The sequence below is a fragment of the Lepidothrix coronata genome, unplaced genomic scaffold (assembly GCF_001604755.1).
Source record: "Lepidothrix coronata isolate B3197 unplaced genomic scaffold, Lepidothrix_coronata-1.0 Scaffold176, whole genome shotgun sequence".
NCBI lineage: Eukaryota > Metazoa > Chordata > Aves > Passeriformes > Pipridae > Lepidothrix > Lepidothrix coronata.
Genome location: NW_016690356.1, coordinates 998,540 through 1,015,837, shown reverse-complemented (window position 1 = coordinate 1,015,837; position 17,298 = coordinate 998,540). Strand labels below are relative to the sequence as shown.

At 48.7% G+C, this 17,298-nt stretch overlaps 3 protein-coding genes across 3 annotated transcripts in view; 1 reads left to right on the top strand and 2 right to left on the bottom strand.

Annotated features, from left to right (window-relative positions):
* Positions 1–6,587, top strand: part of MAP2K1 (mitogen-activated protein kinase kinase 1) — a 32,151-nt gene extending 25,564 nt beyond the window's left edge. The window contains exons 7-11 of the mRNA XM_017830329.1: positions 1,669–1,876; positions 2,296–2,360; positions 3,580–3,641; positions 4,586–4,631; positions 5,668–6,587. Coding sequence (XP_017685818.1) covers positions 1,669–1,876; positions 2,296–2,360; positions 3,580–3,641; positions 4,586–4,631; positions 5,668–5,781 — 495 coding nt within the window. The 3' untranslated portion in view covers positions 5,782–6,587. The remainder of the gene's footprint in view (positions 1–1,668; positions 1,877–2,295; positions 2,361–3,579; positions 3,642–4,585; positions 4,632–5,667) is intronic.
* Positions 6,588–7,048: 461 nt separating this feature from the next.
* SNAPC5 (small nuclear RNA activating complex polypeptide 5) lies at positions 7,049–9,783 on the bottom strand. The gene is made up of 3 exons (XM_017830335.1): positions 9,653–9,783; positions 8,902–8,991; positions 7,049–8,572 (listed from the first exon to the last, which is right to left on the bottom strand). Exons 1-3 carry the CDS (start codon positions 9,740–9,742, stop codon positions 8,453–8,455), a joined length of 300 nt encoding a protein of 99 aa, XP_017685824.1. The 5' UTR covers positions 9,743–9,783; the 3' UTR covers positions 7,049–8,452.
* Positions 9,784–10,057: 274 nt separating this feature from the next.
* RPL4 (ribosomal protein L4) lies at positions 10,058–17,225 on the bottom strand. Its single transcript, XM_017830280.1, has 10 exons — positions 17,097–17,225; positions 15,101–15,272; positions 13,056–13,162; positions 12,617–12,755; positions 11,849–11,973; positions 11,501–11,630; positions 10,961–11,117; positions 10,731–10,814; positions 10,386–10,506; positions 10,058–10,308 (listed from the first exon to the last, which is right to left on the bottom strand). Exons 1-10 carry the CDS (start codon positions 17,097–17,099, stop codon positions 10,138–10,140), a joined length of 1,209 nt encoding a protein of 402 aa, XP_017685769.1. The 5' UTR covers positions 17,100–17,225; the 3' UTR covers positions 10,058–10,137.
* Positions 17,226–17,298: the final 73 nt, after the last annotated feature.

Below are 17,298 nucleotides of genomic sequence, written 5' to 3'. Positions count from 1 at the left end.
TAATGCCTTTGGGGGTTGTATAAGTGTGTCTCCAGAAAAGCACAGCGTCTGTGGTTTGTTTTCCTGCTGGAATGGGGTCCTCTTTCCATTTTGCTGAGGTCACTTACGTAGGGAAGGTGCTGCCTGAGTGGGGCTGCTCCCAGATCCTGCAGCAACAGGAGAAATCCCGGGAGTTTCTGGTGTGGGCAAGGCCATGGGGGCTAATCTGGGACTATTTCCAGAGTGTTCTGTGTTCCTGTGGGTGAGGAACACCCTGGAACTGAGCTCTCTGCACGGTGTGAGAGGCACAGCTGCTGGCAGGAACAGCCCTGTTGTTTCACACACACCTTGCTCAGCGCTCAAGGAACTCGTGCAGTTGCTCAGAGGTTTGGCTGCAGGGTTCAAACTGTGTGGGTTTGGACTTAAAGGAAAAAAGAACAACCTGCTGGCTCTGTTCAGCAAGGGGCCTGCATTTCAGCAGCAAAGACAGCATTGTCTTCTTGTCATTGAATATTGGTGGCATACCTGAAATCAAACTGTGGTTTGTGTTCTCCTGTGAGTCTGGGGCTGCAGAAACCAATTTACAGCTCCATTCCATTCTGCTGGATCTCCCTTTTCCTTGGAGTGGAAGGAATGAGAGCCAAGTGCTCTCTGCCTTCAGGTTTCTTCAGTTTACTGTTTTTACAGGCTGAGGTTTAGCTTTGCTCTCTGGCCTCACGTCACAGCCCAGGCCTTGAGGGTGATTTTGCTTTCACAGTGTCTGAAGTACCTTCCTTTCAGCAGCTCCCTTTCCATACTTATGTACATATGGAATTGTTCCATGCCAAACATGCTTTTCTGCCATCTGGAGGTGTGTTCAATCAGCAGTGTTTAACTTGAGCAAATGTCTAGGTTGTAATTATTTTTTTTATAACTGCCACACTCCACGTTTCCTGGTTTTTCTCATCCACTCACTTCTTCCTTTACACTTTTGTTTTATGAAAACCTTTGGGTTTGGGCATCTCATCTGTTGTCCAGTTGTGTAGTTTATCCAGGTGACTTTGGAACTAACTGAGGTGGGACACTGGAGAAAGCTCAAATATAACCTAATTTAACAAAACTATCACCTACCATGGCAGAGGGAAGAGACATTACAGTAATGCTGCATTCTCACATTCTCTGGGAGTAAGGCTCAAACTGCATATGGATTTTTCCAAAATATGCATGTAGTCAGACAAGAATCTGCACCATTTCCATAACATATGAGTTTGGTTTTTTAAAAAAAGAGGACAGAAAAGCAAAGTGAACATTTTCTTTGAGCAGAAATGGATCTGGGGGGATGCAGAGCAGCTTCTCAGGGAAACCAGGTGAATCTTCACTGCCCAGCCCAGTTTGCTTTCTTGCTGTTTAGCAGCCCCATCATCATTAATAGGTGCAACATCCAGATATTGTGCTAAAGGAATAAAACAGCAGCATAATTGCATGATTTCTAAACAGTCCCCAAGTTGAGGTGATGGTGTGTAGAGTTTGTGGAACTCCTGGACATCCAGGTGAGAGATTTAAAGGAAAATATCACTAAGTCTCTCACTGGAACGTGTCACATTAATAAGTTGGGGTTTCATCCTTGACTTTATGTATTTTATTGCAGAATTCAGTTTTTAATTTCTCGTTTCAATGTTCTCTCTCCCCTCCCCTCCTTTTTTTTTACAGCCAGAAAGGCTCCAGGGAACTCACTACTCCGTGCAGTCGGATATCTGGAGCATGGGGTTGTCCCTGGTAGAAATGGCTATTGGCAGGTACCCAATTCCCCCTCCTGACTCCAAGGAGCTGGAATTAATGTTTGGCTGCCCTGTGGAGGGGGATTCTCCAGTCACAGAGACCTCACCCAGGCAAAGAGCACCGGGTCGACCGATGAGCTGTGAGTTCAGTTCTTCCCTGAAGGGGTTTTTTAGCTGATGTTGGTCTGCACAGTGTGGCTTTAAACTCTGTACAAGCCAGGATTGGGTTGGGCACCTGGCTCAGGTGTCTGAGAGTTGAGGAGCAGGGATCCTGTTGTTCTTGGTGCTTGTGCACAGCCCAGTTGTTCAGATCCCAGCCTGGTGGGGTTCCTCTCCGAGATGCAGTGCTGATCCAAGGGCAGCAGGACAATTCCCAGAGCAGTTTATGCTTTGGATCAGACCTAAAGCAGTATCTCCTTGCATGAAACTGTTACCCAGTTGCTGTTGCACCTCCTTTTCCTGTAAAGTAACAAGAGTGCATGACTTGGGCTTCCTGAAGCCCCCCTATCACGCAAGGAGACTAAACCTGTGTTTTTCCACTTCTCCAATTCCTCCTCAGCCTATGGACCAGACAGCAGACCCCCCATGGCAATCTTTGAACTCCTTGATTACATCGTCAACGAGGTAATTTATGCACTTACCAGTTTGATCTCACACAATTGTAAAGTTTTAAAGCATCCCAGAATTTGAGGGGATGTGGGGTCAGTGCTCTTTCATTTGCTTTAGTCTTATGACCAACCTAATTCACAAAAATATCTTTCAAATAGCTAAGCTCCAAGGCTTGTTAGAGATTGATATTTTAGGACTGATTGTGTGTTTGCAGTATTTTCACAAGTTCTGCTGGAGCTCACGTGACTCCACTGCTTGTGTTCTTCCAAAAAAAAAAAAATCCTGCTCATGTTAGCTGTCATTTGTCAGAGCTGGATAATGATTGTTCCAGGGGAAGGAATTATTAAAAGTGTGTCCAACACACCTATTTAAAAGGCACAGTTGGTGGCTGGATCCCTGCACTGCTTGTGCTGCTGTTCATGGACTGACAAATTGCTTCTGTAACTTGTCTGCCTGCACAGCTCTCTCACATTACAGAGCTCTTTTGCATGTTATATAACACTTTAATATGCCAGCACCAACTCTTGGAACAGAGTGAGCACTGAATTACTGGAGCTGCTGTGGCCCAGCTCCTGGAGCATCCCTGAGGGCTCACTTTGAGCTGAAAAGCTGCAGTAGTTGAGAATTTGGCAAGATTATCTCCTGCCACCTCTGATTTAGCACTATCTTCAGCAAGAGCTGCTCCCTCCAACACAGCAGGGAGTAACTGAGAGCAGGTCACATCTCTGCTCTGGAGATACAACCCCGTGTGTTTCCAGGACCTGCAGAAGGAAAACTTATCCCTGGTCCTGTAGCAGGTGTCCTGGAGAACAAGGCAATAGCAGACAGGTTTCTGGAGTTCCTCTTCTTCCAGTATCAGAACTCTTTTTGAATTCAGAGCCTGAACAAACTCATTCCCTGGAACAGAATATTTAGATCCAAATGACTGTGGTACTAATGAGGTGCAGGACATTTTTCCCTTGGGAATGTGGAGAAGGACACTGTGCCTCCTTTAGTGCCAGCTCAGGCTTTCCACCCCATTCAGGGCTGTGTGCAGGGAAAATAAACCCACCAAAACCCACCCCACGCCTCAGAAAGGGTCTCTGCTCTGCTTTATCCTGAAATCCCTGAAGTGCTGCAGCTGTGAGTGATCACCCAGATCAGGCAGAGCTTCCCAGCTCTGCTCACATGTAGGACATGGAGTTATGCTGGATGACTGCTGATTTTAAACATTTATTTGTTTATTTCTTTGTAGCCACCTCCAAAGCTGCCCAATGGTGTTTTTGGTTCTGAATTTCAAGATTTTGTTAACAAATGGTGAGTATTTACTCTCTGGCTGGGTGGCAGAGGGGCACCCTGGGGGTCAGCCCTGCTGCCTTTCTGAACCAGCCCCCTGGCAATCAATGTCCCTGCTCTGGGCCGAGGCAAATGTGGAGTCATTGCAGTTAGCACAGTCCTCTTGGTGTGTTAATTTGTGCCCAAAGTTCATTTTACAGAGAACCCCAAAGCTGAGGGCTGTTCCCCTCTTTCACACTGAATTTCTGCTGATCTGTGCACCCGAGATCAGCACCTCCTCAGCACTGAAGGCCCCCCAGCCCTCAGGGACTGGTCCTACAGCCCAACCAGCTCCTGAACAGGATCATCCCTTCCAAGGGTAGCTGGCACCTCATCCTGCAGGAGCTGTGCCATGGGATGCAGGAGTCTTGCAGGCCCCAGGTGTTTTTTCTTTCCTGGTGTGTCCCTGACCCAGCACCTTTATCACAGCAGCCATTCCCCCATCTCCTCACCTTTCCAGTGACCCCAGCACCGAACCAGGATATTCACTGCTAAAGGAGGCAGCTCATTGCACTCTGAAAAGTTAGTTTATTTATTAAATATGTGTCCTTCCAGTTTCCAAAAGGAAGAACAGCAATGCCATGGCTCTACCTGATACTGAGCTTGAAAAGACTTGGGTAAAAAACTTGAGGAATAAAGTGGTTCCTGTTGTTTTTGTTTAAATGGGAATTTATCTCTCCAGCTTGGTTGTAGACTCTCCTCCTGCCTCCACTGAACAATGTCACAGCTCAGGATTTCAGCCCTAAATCTGTCCCTTGGAACCCACAGAAGGGAATTACAGCCCCAAATCAGTGTTTGAGGGGCACCACAGTGCTGAGGCTTTTACCTACAGTCCTCAGAGCCAAACACACCCAGCATGACCCAACTGGAGCTTTGTTTTGAGAGGTGACAGTGTGTAACTTGTGCAATACTTTGTCTTTTCCCAGTTTAATTAAAAATCCTGCTGAGAGAGCCGACCTGAAGCAGCTGATGGTAAGTGAATGTTCTTAATTTGAATTAAGACCCCCCTTCCCTGCAGGTTGGGCTTCCTCAGCTGCCCCACAGCAGGTCAGAGCACATGGCCTGGGGTGTGTTTGTGGCCCTTGATGTGAGTTTGAGGAGGAACAGCTTTTCTAACCCAGAGATGAAGGGGCTGCAGGTTCCACACACTCCCAGAACAGGGAGTGCCAAGGAGACCAAAACTGGTGGGTTTTGGAGTCTGCCTTTTGATATTTTAATGCTTATAAATCAATTATCAGAAGAATTCTCTCTTGGATTTATTAGTCATTAATAAAACATATATATTATTACTTTTGGGATGACAAAAGAACAAAATTCCTCATAGTATATGGGTCCATTTATAGTTAAATACATTTTTATCTTCTGTTATGAAACACAAAACTTCTCTCTCTCTTTCTGCCAGCTTTGTGTTGCAAAATCTGTAGCACCAGGCACAAAAAAATCCTGCATTTTTTCACATGAAGCGACCACACGAGTCTCAGTGAATCTTGTCATGGTTTTAAGTGCAATGCCAGGACTTGAGTTGTACTGCAGGAAATCAACTTCTCCCTGCCCTGTGGTGCAAAATGCAAACAGCCGCTCTTCCAAAAAGCCTCCCAGAGCACAGGCAGACATTTTCCAGGGTATTATCTCGAGTGGCTGAGTCACATCCTTATCATATAGAGTGGTGTAAGTGCTCTGCAGCAGGCTCTGTGTGGGCAGGACTCCTCGGGAATAGTTTGCCATGTGCACGTTTCATGTGCCTGTTGTTTCTGTATCCTACAGAAAAGGATTACAGGGGGCTGGTTAGAGGCTGATATTCCTCTGGAATGGTTTGCCATGTGTACATCTCATGTGCTGGTTGTTGCTGTATCCTGCAGAAAAGCCCTCCTGTCACTCCACGTGCTCCGCCAAGTTTTTATTCCGTAGCTTGACTACTGCGAGTGGATTTATTGGGTTTCTCGTGTTTGGTGGGGTTGTTGTTGAGCAGACTGAGTGCCTGACTAACCTGCTGTTCTCCTGTGCTCAGATCCACGCCTTCATTAAGAGGTCTGAAGCAGAGGAGGTGGATTTTGCGGGGTGGCTTTGCTCCACCATCGGCCTTAACCAGCCCAGCACCCCCACACACGCCGCCGGAGTCTGAGCTGGGGCAGCAGCTCCCGGGCTGTCCCTGGGGACAAAGATGCTATTCCAGTCCCATTCCCTCAGCTTGTACCTGTTCAAACATGTATTTCACCTCTTAAGGAAGAATGTCTTGATAGCATGTGCCAAATGGTTTTCAACTTTGTCATAAACTAATTGGTATCGTTTCGGGTCCCGTCCGTTCACCGACCAAAACGTGAGCTGTGTGAGTTCAGTGCTTGCTGATTTTAGGTGATTATGGATATTCTTTCTTAATGAAAATATCACTGGGGGAGGGGGTTTGCCCCCCCAGCTGGTTTGAACTTTCTCAAGACTCTTTGTAAATCGTTGGTACTTCAATCATGCTTTCCCTGATCTCCCCCTGCAGAACGGGATAGGGATGCTCCCAAACTGTCTGTCAAGCTTTGCTGCTGCCCAGCTGTACCTGAAAGTTAAGCCTAAGGGTTCCAATTGTGCTGTTGTTCAGAGATCTCTCTCTTTCCAGGTGAAGAAGGCAAGAGCTCTGCATTTCTTGGAATGTACAGGGCAATATTCTAATTGTAGACTTGTTCATATTTCTATATTTATTTTTCGAACATATCATCATCCTTGGGTTTAGTGATGTTTGTCTTTCTAATTGATTTTTAAAAGTTAGTTCTTGGAAATGTCCTATGGAATCAAGACAATGATCCAAGCACTTTGCTTTCTTTTAACCTAAAGATTCATGACAACTGTGTTTAGTGTCTAAAATGTATGAAGATCCTCTATTGTTTTATTCTCTCAAGATGTTTAGCAATGGGTTCTCTTAATAAATATATTATCAAGTAACTTCTTGAAGCTTTCTTTTAAGACTCAAAAAACTTAACCAAGGCTTTAATCTGCTCACTGCACTTCATAGTGATCTTCTGATCAGGAAATGCCTGAAATTCTTTCCCAAAAGGAATCCCCATCAGCCTGGACATGAACTTCCACATGGCCAGCAGGATTGAATATCAAAGGGATAGAACATCCCTCAGCCCAGCAGAGCAGGAAATGACTCATTGACACATCCAAGGTTTCTCCAGTGTGTCCTGGCTGGAATGGGACTGTTGGAGCAGTGACAGCTGGGCAGTGTGTAAATTAAACCCTTCCCTGAGCTTGGATTGCACACAGAGCTCCACTGGCACCCTTGGGCTGCTTGGTAAAAGACATGTGCAGTGTGGGAACAGCACATTTTTAGGGATTTAACTCCCACTTCACATGTTGGCCCCCCCCAGACAGCAATAATTTGGACACTGCAGGCACAGGTGTATGGAAGGACAGCAGGGAAAGAACTTTATTGCAACATGCAACAGAACTGGTCTGTTTAAACCCAAAAGCAAGCAAGGGGCTCATTCACAAAAGGCATCAGGAATTATATCCATGGAAACCACTCTGCACCATGCTGGGCACAAATAACACTGTTCAACAGTCCAAACCACCCTTTGGAGCAGAAATGTGCCAAGAAAGGCCAGGCTGGCCACTGAGCTCCTCCCAAACCAGCTCTTCTCACACAGACCTGCAGGGAACTATTTGACACTCCATGACATTTTCAGCTCAGACTTTTGGGGGTTTTTACCTGTCAGTCTTGGGAAAGCTTTACTGAATCTTCTGCACTCCTTAAGACATCCAGGATCCTCAAAATCTAATTAGTCTAGTGCAGGATGAAGCTACATTTACATCCCAACATTCAGTTTCTATTGGTACAAACCAAATAAAAGCCAAATCAACAGTCTCTCATTAACCAGGGGCAGGAACTCACTGGAGCCTGAATGGTGTGTCCTGCCCACACCCAGGATTCCAGACCCTTCTCCAAGTACAGAAATCACCTTCCATTTATAACTAAGCTCTTAAACTCCTCCTTGAAGATCACAGGAAAGCAGGTGGAACTGCACTGACTTATGAGGTTACTGTGAGAGAACAAGTAAACAACAGCAATTTAAGAGTATTACTTCCTTAATACAAGCACCAATTTCTACTGTACAATTTGTGGACAAGTAAAAGGCTCCTTGGCTGCTACTCTGAAGAGCGGGAAGTAGAAAGAACTTCACTGGACAGACTGACAGTACTGAAGAGCACCAGTGGGGACAGAGGGACCTCAGTGCTGCGCTCACAATTGGGTTGATGGTGCTGGACCTGCACTCCCAGTGCACTGGGAGTAACTCCAGTTTTCCATGGAGCTGAAAACACGGCAGCTGAAAGCTGGAGACAACCCTGGACACATCTTTTCTCACCATGTATCTAAAATTCCCAGTTTAGGCAAAGTGAGGTTGTAACATAATCATTGGTTGAGCACCTGATTTTGTTTGTCAGCATCAGGAAGTGAGAGCAGGTGAGTTATTGCTTTTAGTGTCCATGTTAAATTAGTCTGGCTGATTAATTACCTCTCCCTTCCACATCCAAGGATGTTGTAAAAGCTACATTAGGTGTTCAGTGTGGAATGGATTGTGCTACATATTTGTGCAGCAGATTTTCATTCTTTTAACATCTGAGTCAAGATGTGCCCAGCTTGTGACATTTGTGTGCTCAGTGTCACTGCCCTGGACTCTGTCTCATGTCTCACATAGTTCAGATCCACACACAGCACAACATGGGAATCAGTTGGTGAATTTTAAATGAATGCAGAAGAAATTCCTGAGTCTGTATCAAAAACCATCTCTGATTTTTTTCCCCTCTCAAGAATCTGATTCCTCCTCTTCTTCTTCTTCCTCCTCCTCCTCCTCCTGATGGTCCTGAAGGCTGAGGTGTAGCTGGGTTTGATTGATGGCAGCCTCGTTGTCCATCTGCCCAAGAGTCTGGCACAAGAAAAGAGCTGGTTATGAGACCCCAAATCACTTCTCAAATCAGCATTAAAGCTGTGCAGTCCCAGTGTCACAGTTCAGAGCATCAGACATAATATTTAATAAACAGTGAACTGAACCTGCACCAAAGTGGTGCTTCCCAACCCCCTGGAAACGGGGATGGGAAAGGGCAAAACCCACAAACCAGCACCAGCCCAGGCATTTTACAGCTGAGCTTGGCAGGGACAGACAAGGGCGACACGAGGAACGTGAAACCCCCCCGGCCACAGCTCTGCTCGTGCTGAGCCCCCACCCCGGGGACAGCCGGGCACAACCCCCCTCACCTGCTGAGTGTCCCCTGGCAGGGCTGAGGAGGGGACAGGGACGTTCTCCTCGCTGGACCTGATCATGGACTGCAGCGCCAGCTCCTCCACCTGGGAACAGGGAGCAGCACAACCCTGAGCACTGCCTGGGCTCTGTAAAACACTGAACACGCAAACCCAGCACCCACCCCGAGGGATTTCACACTGCACAACATTTTTGGCTCAGGCTCTTGGGGTTTTTTACCTGCCAGTCTTGGAAAAGCTTTGTTTCCTTCTGCACTGCTGTTCTAAGCTCCTTCATTACCCTACCCAGGATTCTCAAAACCCAGTTAGTCTTTAGTTCAGCTACACCTCAGACTCACTATCCCTTCTCTGTGCAACAGCCAAGAAGGCAAATCATACACCCACAATTCCACGTACCTCTTGTACCCTACATACACCCACAATTCCATTTACCTCTTGTATCCTGCATACTCACAATTCCACTTACCTCTTGTATCCTTACGTACGACACGTGTACCCCACATGTCAGAGGTGAATGTGGGTGTATCCTCTCGGAGCAGCAGTAGATGGATCCCACTCTCACCTGACGCACCGAGGGGATTTACGGGTGTCCTTTCACGCGGACTGACCCGCGCAGGGACCATCCCGCCTCTCCTTCCCCGCCCGGAGCGGGGAGAGCGGGTCCGCACCGCGGGGCGGGCCCGGCCCTGCCGCTCCCGGCGCTCCCATCCCCATCCCGCTCCCGGTGCCCATTCCCGTCCCCGCGCACCCGCAGCCTGCGGAGCTGGTCGTGCAGCGCCGCCTTCACCCGCAGCAGCGTCTCCTCCTCCCTGCGCAGCTCCTGCAGCCGGCTCAGCATCGTCGGCCCGCGCCGCCCGCCCCGCCCGGGCCCGCACAGCGCCCCCGGCGCCGGGGAGGAGGCACCGCAGCCCGGCCCCCTGACGTCACTGCCCGCCCGAGTGACGTCACGAGCGTAACGTCACGGCGCCAACCACACCCCCAGGGGCGGTGCTGCCCCCGCGCGGCCTCTGCTGGTCACGGCACCGCGCGGGTTGAACCCGCATCGGGCCCGGCCCAGCGCCCGCGGGCTCAGCCCGACTGGCCCTCTCCTTTTTCACTCTTCCTTGAAGAGTTTCCTTTTCAGCTCTTGCTCAGACACCCACAACTGACACTATTTTCTCTGTTCCAACTGCATTTATTAGTTGCCAGCCCCGGGCACAGCCCCTGCAGGGCCCCAGGCCAGCCCCACCGTGCTCACGCTTCAGCCTTGGCCTTTTCAGCCTTGGCCTTGCCCGCGGGCTTGGCCACCTTCGGCCTCTTGGCTGCAGGCTCTGCCTTGGCTGCAGGCTCTGCCTTGGGCGCAGGCGGGGCCTTGGCTGCCAGCTTGGCCTTGGCCTTGGCTTTCTTCTCCTCCTTGAGTTTGTGCTGAAAAGGACAGGGAGATGATCAGTGTGACACCCAAAGCACCAACCCAGGTGTGCCAGCCCCACTCCCCCACTCACGTTCTGGGCGTGCCGCAGGATGGTGTTGCGGCGCATGGTCTTGGCATAGGGGTTCAACTTGATCATAATCCTCAGGTTCTTCAGCGGGTTCTTCTTCAGGACCCTGCGGTGAATCTTCTTCCTGAAAAGCACAGACACGTAGTGTCACCTCATTTTGCAATGGCAGCTCTGATAAATTCTCCCTGAAATTTGGGCAGCTTAAATTCCTGACGTTTACACCCAGAAATTAAGAAATCCCAGCCCTGTGACAGCCCAGCACAGAGATTTCTGATCCCATAACAAGACCTCACGTTTAGCAATGACTAGAGAAAGCACACGTGACATTCATTACACAAAACCACTTACTTTGGAGCACGCAGTGCTTTCTGGATTTCTTGGCTTCTCATGATTCTTCCGATATCTGTATTGGTCATCTTGTGCATCGGCAGGCTGGGAAACAAACATTCCCAGTGTGAGTGGATGATAAAACCACGGCTCATTCACTGAGAACAGGCACTCGGGAAGCAGTCCCAGCGTCCCTTTTCCCCCCACACCCGTGGGTTGCTCTCCCAGCCTGTGTGAGGGGCTGCACTCACTTGTAGTCACTCTTGAGCGTGGCCGCCTTGCGCCAGGTGCCGTACAGGTCGTCGAGTTTGCGGAACGCGCTCTCCGTCCAGATGCAGAACCGCCCCACGTGGCCCCCCGGAGCGAGTCGCAGCAGGTTCAGCTTGTTCACGTTCAGGAGAGTAATTCCTGTTCAGAACCAGGCAGAGAAATCCCTTTAATTTGTAATTAAATCAAGGACGCACAAACGTTGCGGCTTTTCGGCTTTGACGTTACAGAGCCACACACCCCTACATGTGAAAATCTATTATTTGGTTAATAGGAATCACTTTTTCCAGATACAAACTTATTTTCAACTGCCCAAATGCAGTTCAGGGTTGGGAACGGCTGTGACATTTGTCACAAACACCCTCAACATCACCAGAACAGGTTGTTACAAAGAGCGTTATCGGCCACTGCAGCGGGTCAGAACTTCCACACAATCACGTGGTTCAGAAACACGGACCAATGAAGTGGAATCTCATCATTCCAGGCGGTCTCATGCCAGAAGAGCAGCTGTGTCCCACAGTTACCTGGGATGTTCCGGAAGGCCCTGATGATGCCGTTGTCCTCGTTGTAGATGATGCAGGGCCCCCTGCGCTGGATGCGCCGGCGGTTCCTCATCTTGCCCTTCCCGGCCCTCATGCGCTGGGAGGCATAAACCTGGGAAAGGGGGAAACCTGTGAGCATCCCAACAGCCCAAATCCCACCAGGCACCCCCCCCAAACCGCTTCAGTCAGAACGTCACCATCATCACTGCGGATCTGCAACACGGACCAGTGAGGAGTTCATCACTCTTTGGGCTCAAAACACACCACTATTTGGAATTCCCTCTGTAGGGCTGAATCACCTGCTCTTGGAAACACACCTTACCAACTCACCTTTTTGATGTCATTCCAAGCTTTAAGCTTCTTAAGGAGCAGAACAGCTTCCTTGGTTTTCTTGTAACCCTCCACTTTGTCCTCAACAACAAGAGGAAGTTCTGGAATCTCCTCAATGCGGTGACCTAACAAGAGATTATGTTACAACTGATCTTGGCTGGACCCATGTGTCAAAGTTACTGCCTTCTGTATTCACCAGTGATACAACATGATAAACTGGAAATTAAATTTTTCATTCAGCACTGGTCTGGTGGGCTGGAACAGAAAGAGTTTCATTCAGAGAGTGACAACACTGTGATTCCCCCAAAGTCAGAGATGCTCAACTCCAGGCACCAATCAGAACTTCCACACAATCATGTGTTTCAGAAACACGGACCAATGAAGTGGAATCTCATCATTTCAGCAAAACAGATCTTGATTATTATTAAGAGAAATTTATTCCTTGTATATTAATGTACTTGATTCTGACCTAAGATGTTTAACATACTCATTTTTAAGCTTGATGCTCCACGTGGAGGTGCAACTTGGCACTGCTGTTCAATGAAATTAATGAAGTAATATTCAGGCACAGTAACCACAGCAGTGAAGTTCCAGTGGAGTCTCAAGGTCTGTCTCAGACAGGACTTGCTGTACCTGAGTATTAAGCAAACCTTTGCTTCCATGCACAGAAAGCCAACGGCATCACTGTGTGGTGCAAAATTCCTTTGGAGTCATCACACAGTACCCAACACTGGCTCAATCAAACATTCCCAGAGACAGAATTCCCACCTTTGGACATGACCAGAGCTGGCAGGGCAGATGCAGCCAGGGCAGAGCAGATGGCATACCGCTTCTGTGTGATGTTCACTCTGCGGTGCCAGCGCCGCCAGGTCTTGGTGGGAGCGAACATGCGGCCGCCTCGGCACATCTGAGGTGGAGTTAAGAACAACCCTTTGCAATATTCTCTTCCCAAAGTGACTCTTTAGTGCTTGCTCAGCGTTAGTGGGTCGTCAGCCACCCGTGCCAGGTCACTGACAGCAGGCAACTGTCCCTGAGCACAGAGTAAGACGCAAATTACGACATCATGGCAAGACAGGACACGTCACATGATTCCAAAGACACAGAGGGAACCACTGGAGGACTCCAGTTCACTTTTAGATACTCAGGAATAACTTTTCAGCTGGCTGAGCTCAGTGCCCCTGCTGGAAGCACAGCCATGGAAGGATACATTCCCAAAGGCCCCCTGGCCGGAGCGGTGAGTGCCACCCCCTCGAACGCGAGGGATCCGAGCGACGGCCCTGCCGGTCCCCCAGGACTCAGCACTGGTCTGGTGACCTGCAACAGAGACAGGGGCATTCAGAGTGACAACAGGGACCCTCCCAAAGTCAGGGAGCTGCTCAGCTCCAAGCACCAATCAGAACTTCCACACATCATGTGTTTCAGAAACACGGACCAATGAAGTGGAATCTCATCATTTCAGCAGAACAACCTTGACCAGATAAGCTTATTTGCAGCATATTAATATACCTGCTGCTGACCTAACATGTTAACACACTCATTTTTAAGCTTGATCCTCCATTTGGAGCTTTAACTTGGCACTGCTGCTCCTGGTGGGTTAAAATGCTTATGTGAAACCTCAGAAATAAAGGTTAAAAATGCACATTCCCAGCACAGCTTTCCTGGGAAGCAGAAATCACCTGCACCTAAAAGCTGCTGAAACAACTCTTAACAAATGCTCACTTGCAGAGGATTTTTGCTGGCAGAAGCCTCAGGTAAGTCTCAGGTGGTTAATATGGAGCAGGGATTCTTGTGAAGTAAGGTATCATGGAGGTACCCCGGAAATGCCAGGCAGTGGAAGGATTTCAGGAAAATTTATTCCGAAGTTGAGAACACCAGATTTAAAAAAGAAAATCTTAATGGTGCTTTGAACACCAGGCCTGAGAAAGACCTGCCCCTCTTCTCCTCCTTGGGCTTTATCATCACACAATTTAAAATCAGAATAACAATGTTAATAATCAGAACAGCCATGGTGCTTTCTATGCAGAATCCCACTAAAAGTGCTTCTCTAATTCCAATTCCCAGTTGTTAGACACCAGATCAGTCATTATTGGGTCAGAACCAGAGCAGATAAAACCAAGGGCATGTGTTTGCCTCATGTCACAGCCCTGCCATTGGACTGGTGAGAGCTGCTCTACAAGGCTTTGGTGGTAGCTACATGATCTGTCTCTCCCTTTCTCCTCTCTTCTTGCTCCCTCTGCTTGTCTTTCTTTGCTCCGTTCTTGATGCTTAGGGTGGTTTGGAGCTGGAGGGATTGGATCTCGATTTAAGTGTTGTGGAAGTGGTTGGAATTTGCCTCAAGTGTTGTGGATTTACTGGATTTTGCCTAAAGTGTTGTGGTTTAACAGTATATGCTACATCAGTATCGTAGAACATTTGTGGGGTGTCCTTTTGAACTTTGGCCAAGTCCCCTTACTTGCTCCCCTAAATTAATAAAGAAATCCCTTGGGAACAAGCCCGTGGCTGCTTCTCTTGATGCCGTCTCGAGGTATTAAAGAACCCAAATTTATATATCATGGTCTTAAGCTGTGCTAGGAGAAGTTTAGGTTGGATATTAGGAAGAAATTTTTTACAGAGAGGGTGATCAGCCACTGGAATGGGCTGCCCAGGGAGGGGGTGGAGTTACCATCCCTGGAGGTGTTTAAGATGAGACTGGATGTGGCATCAGTGCCATGGGCTGGGAACTTACTTCAGTAAACAGTTGGAGGTTGGGGGGGGAGTGAATTAGAGGAAATCCTTTTCCCTGAACACTCCCATGAGAGAAAGACTGCTTACCTATCAGCCTAAGGGCTCCTCCTGGACTGAATTAAGGCAGAGGCTTAGAAGGATGATAGACGTGTGTAATATTGTGTATATATATGTATATAGTTGCTTTTAGCTTGTACAGTATTTAATTTGTGCAGAATAAATGTATATATCTTCCCTTCCCTATCCCCCTACAGAGGTGTATCTGCCTGAAAGTTTCTCTTTGGTGCTGAGGTAAAATTGTGGGAAGGGGTGGGGGAAGGCTGGAGATTGGATTTTTATTTTTTGTGGTGGTTCAAACCACCACGGGTTGGATCAAGGGTTGGACTTGATGATCTCGGAGGTCTTTTCCAACCCGGTCGATTCTATGACTAAAGTAAAACTCCCGGCCAAGCCAGTGAGGGAGCAGCTCCTGGGGCTGGAGGTATCCCTGGCACACCCTGGTGGTGCCCTGGTGGTGCCCAGGCGTACCTGCGAGCTCGCTGACGGCGTAGGGCTGCCGGTTGTTCTTGCGCAGGTTGGTGTGCACGAAGTTCACGACGTCGGGGCGGATCGGGGCCTTGAACACGGCGGGAAGGGACACGTTCTTCCCCGAGGCCTCCCCCTTCTCCGAGTACACCGAGATCAGCGGCCGAGCACAAGCCTGGGGAGAAGGAACTCTTAGCACAGGGATAGGGAATTCCTCAATTCCTGGCTTGCCAAGCCCTCAATATTGCTCAGAACTCGGGAGTCGTCACCCGGCAGCGCCAGCGCACCGACAGCAGGCAACTGTCACTGAGCACTGGGTAGGACGCAAATTACGTCATCACAGCAATATTCCCCCTCCACGTGGGAGTGGGAAACTCCACAGCACAACCCACAGCCAGAAACTACAGCCGAGGTCTCAAATTTAATAGATTTCCAAGGAATTTGGGCAGAATCACTCCAGCACTGAACTGCGCTCTTTGATAAACACCTTCTAAACTACTGCCCACCTGCTGTTAAAAAGCCCATGGAAAACCCACGTGTGGTTATTTAGATAATTTTTTGTTAATATTAGCATTACTTAGGTTTTAAATTTCATTGATTTCCAAGGAATTTAGGCAGAATTACTCCAGGATTGAATCTCTGCACTCTTTAATAAACACTGTCTTTAATTCTCTAAACTAATACCCACCTGCTGTTAAAAAGCTGATGGAAAACCCACCTGTGTTTGCTTAGATACGTATTTATTTAGATAATTTATTTATTAATATTAACATTATTTAGGTCTCAAATTTTATAGATTTACAAGGAATTTGGGCAGAATTACTCTAGGATTGAATCTCTGGGCTCTCTGATAAACACTTTCTAAACTATTTCCCACTTGCTGTTAAAAAGCCCATGGAAAACCCACCCGTGTTTATTTAGATAAATACTTATTTAGATAATTAATTAACATTATTTATATTATGTTTAACAGCTCAAATGCTGTAACCAACTTCTCCAACACAATTCAGACACTCACAATGACTGCAGACCATCAAACGGTCAGAATGAGTTTTTTGTGAAGTCTGGGCTCCCTGAAAAATTCCTGGTGTTTAGAAGTTTGCAAGATGAAGATTTAAACTGCCCTCTGCATCAGCTGCCTGAAAAAGGGGCCGAAAGGATGCCCCAAAAGAGTCTGCCAGTGTGAACAGCATCCTTTAAAAAAGAATCTTATAGCATTAGACTGTATTGATTGTTAATTAATCTCGTGGCAACAGTATAGGCAAAGCATATTCCTTCCCTTTCCCATCCAGAATTCGTTTTGGAAGCATTAAAAATACTAAAAACCTCAAAATTAACGAGCTCATGGCAATGGAAGTGCTGTCTGTGCCTGTGACACTGGTCACTAGCAGCCTCTGGCCCTGCTGTGGGTGCAGAGATCCCAACACAAGCACCAAACTTGACGTGAGGGAACCAGAGCACAACTCGAACTGTTATTGGCAGGAAAAGCTGTTCATCTGCAAACTGGTTCCAGACCAAGGCCTCCTAAAGCCTGTTTTGCAATAAAATAAATTAAAAAAAAAAAAAAGAAAAGAAAGTTAAGAAACCACAAATAGGGCGTTTAGAGAAGCCGTTCTTTTTCGCTCTACGTGGACCCAAACGCTCCCGTGGGGCTTGTTTTGCTTTAGACTAATACGTGAGGTAACTAAAAGGCCCTGCCAGGCGGCGATGTGGGCCCAAACCCCGCTCTGCCCTAAGAAGGGGGGACTTTAGGCCACCAAGCCGAGCTCTGGCCCAGCCCGGCCCGGCCCGTCCCGGTCCCTCACGGTCCCCATGCGGACGCCTACAGGCCCAAAATGGCGGCCGCGCTCCCCACGCCGCCAGCGCGGCCCGAGCGCTGCCCGCGGCGCAGCCCAGCCCGCCGGGCCCCGCTCCCCCAGCCCAGCCCCGCTGCCTGCCCGGCTCTCCCCGGCCCCCCGCACTCCCCGTTCCCGGCTCCCCCGTCCCGGCGCTCCCTCACCATGGCGGCGGTGCCGGAGCTGCTCGTGGCCGTCTGCGCCGCGCCCCGCCCGGAAAAGGAAGGACTCAGCACCCCGCCTTAGTTATGACCAATGTTCCTCCGCGCCGCGCGCGCCGCTTCTGCCGCGCCGGCCGGTCGAATCCCGACCCAGCCCCAACCTCAACCGGGCTCCCGTCCAGCCCCCGCTCTCTCCGGCCCCGCC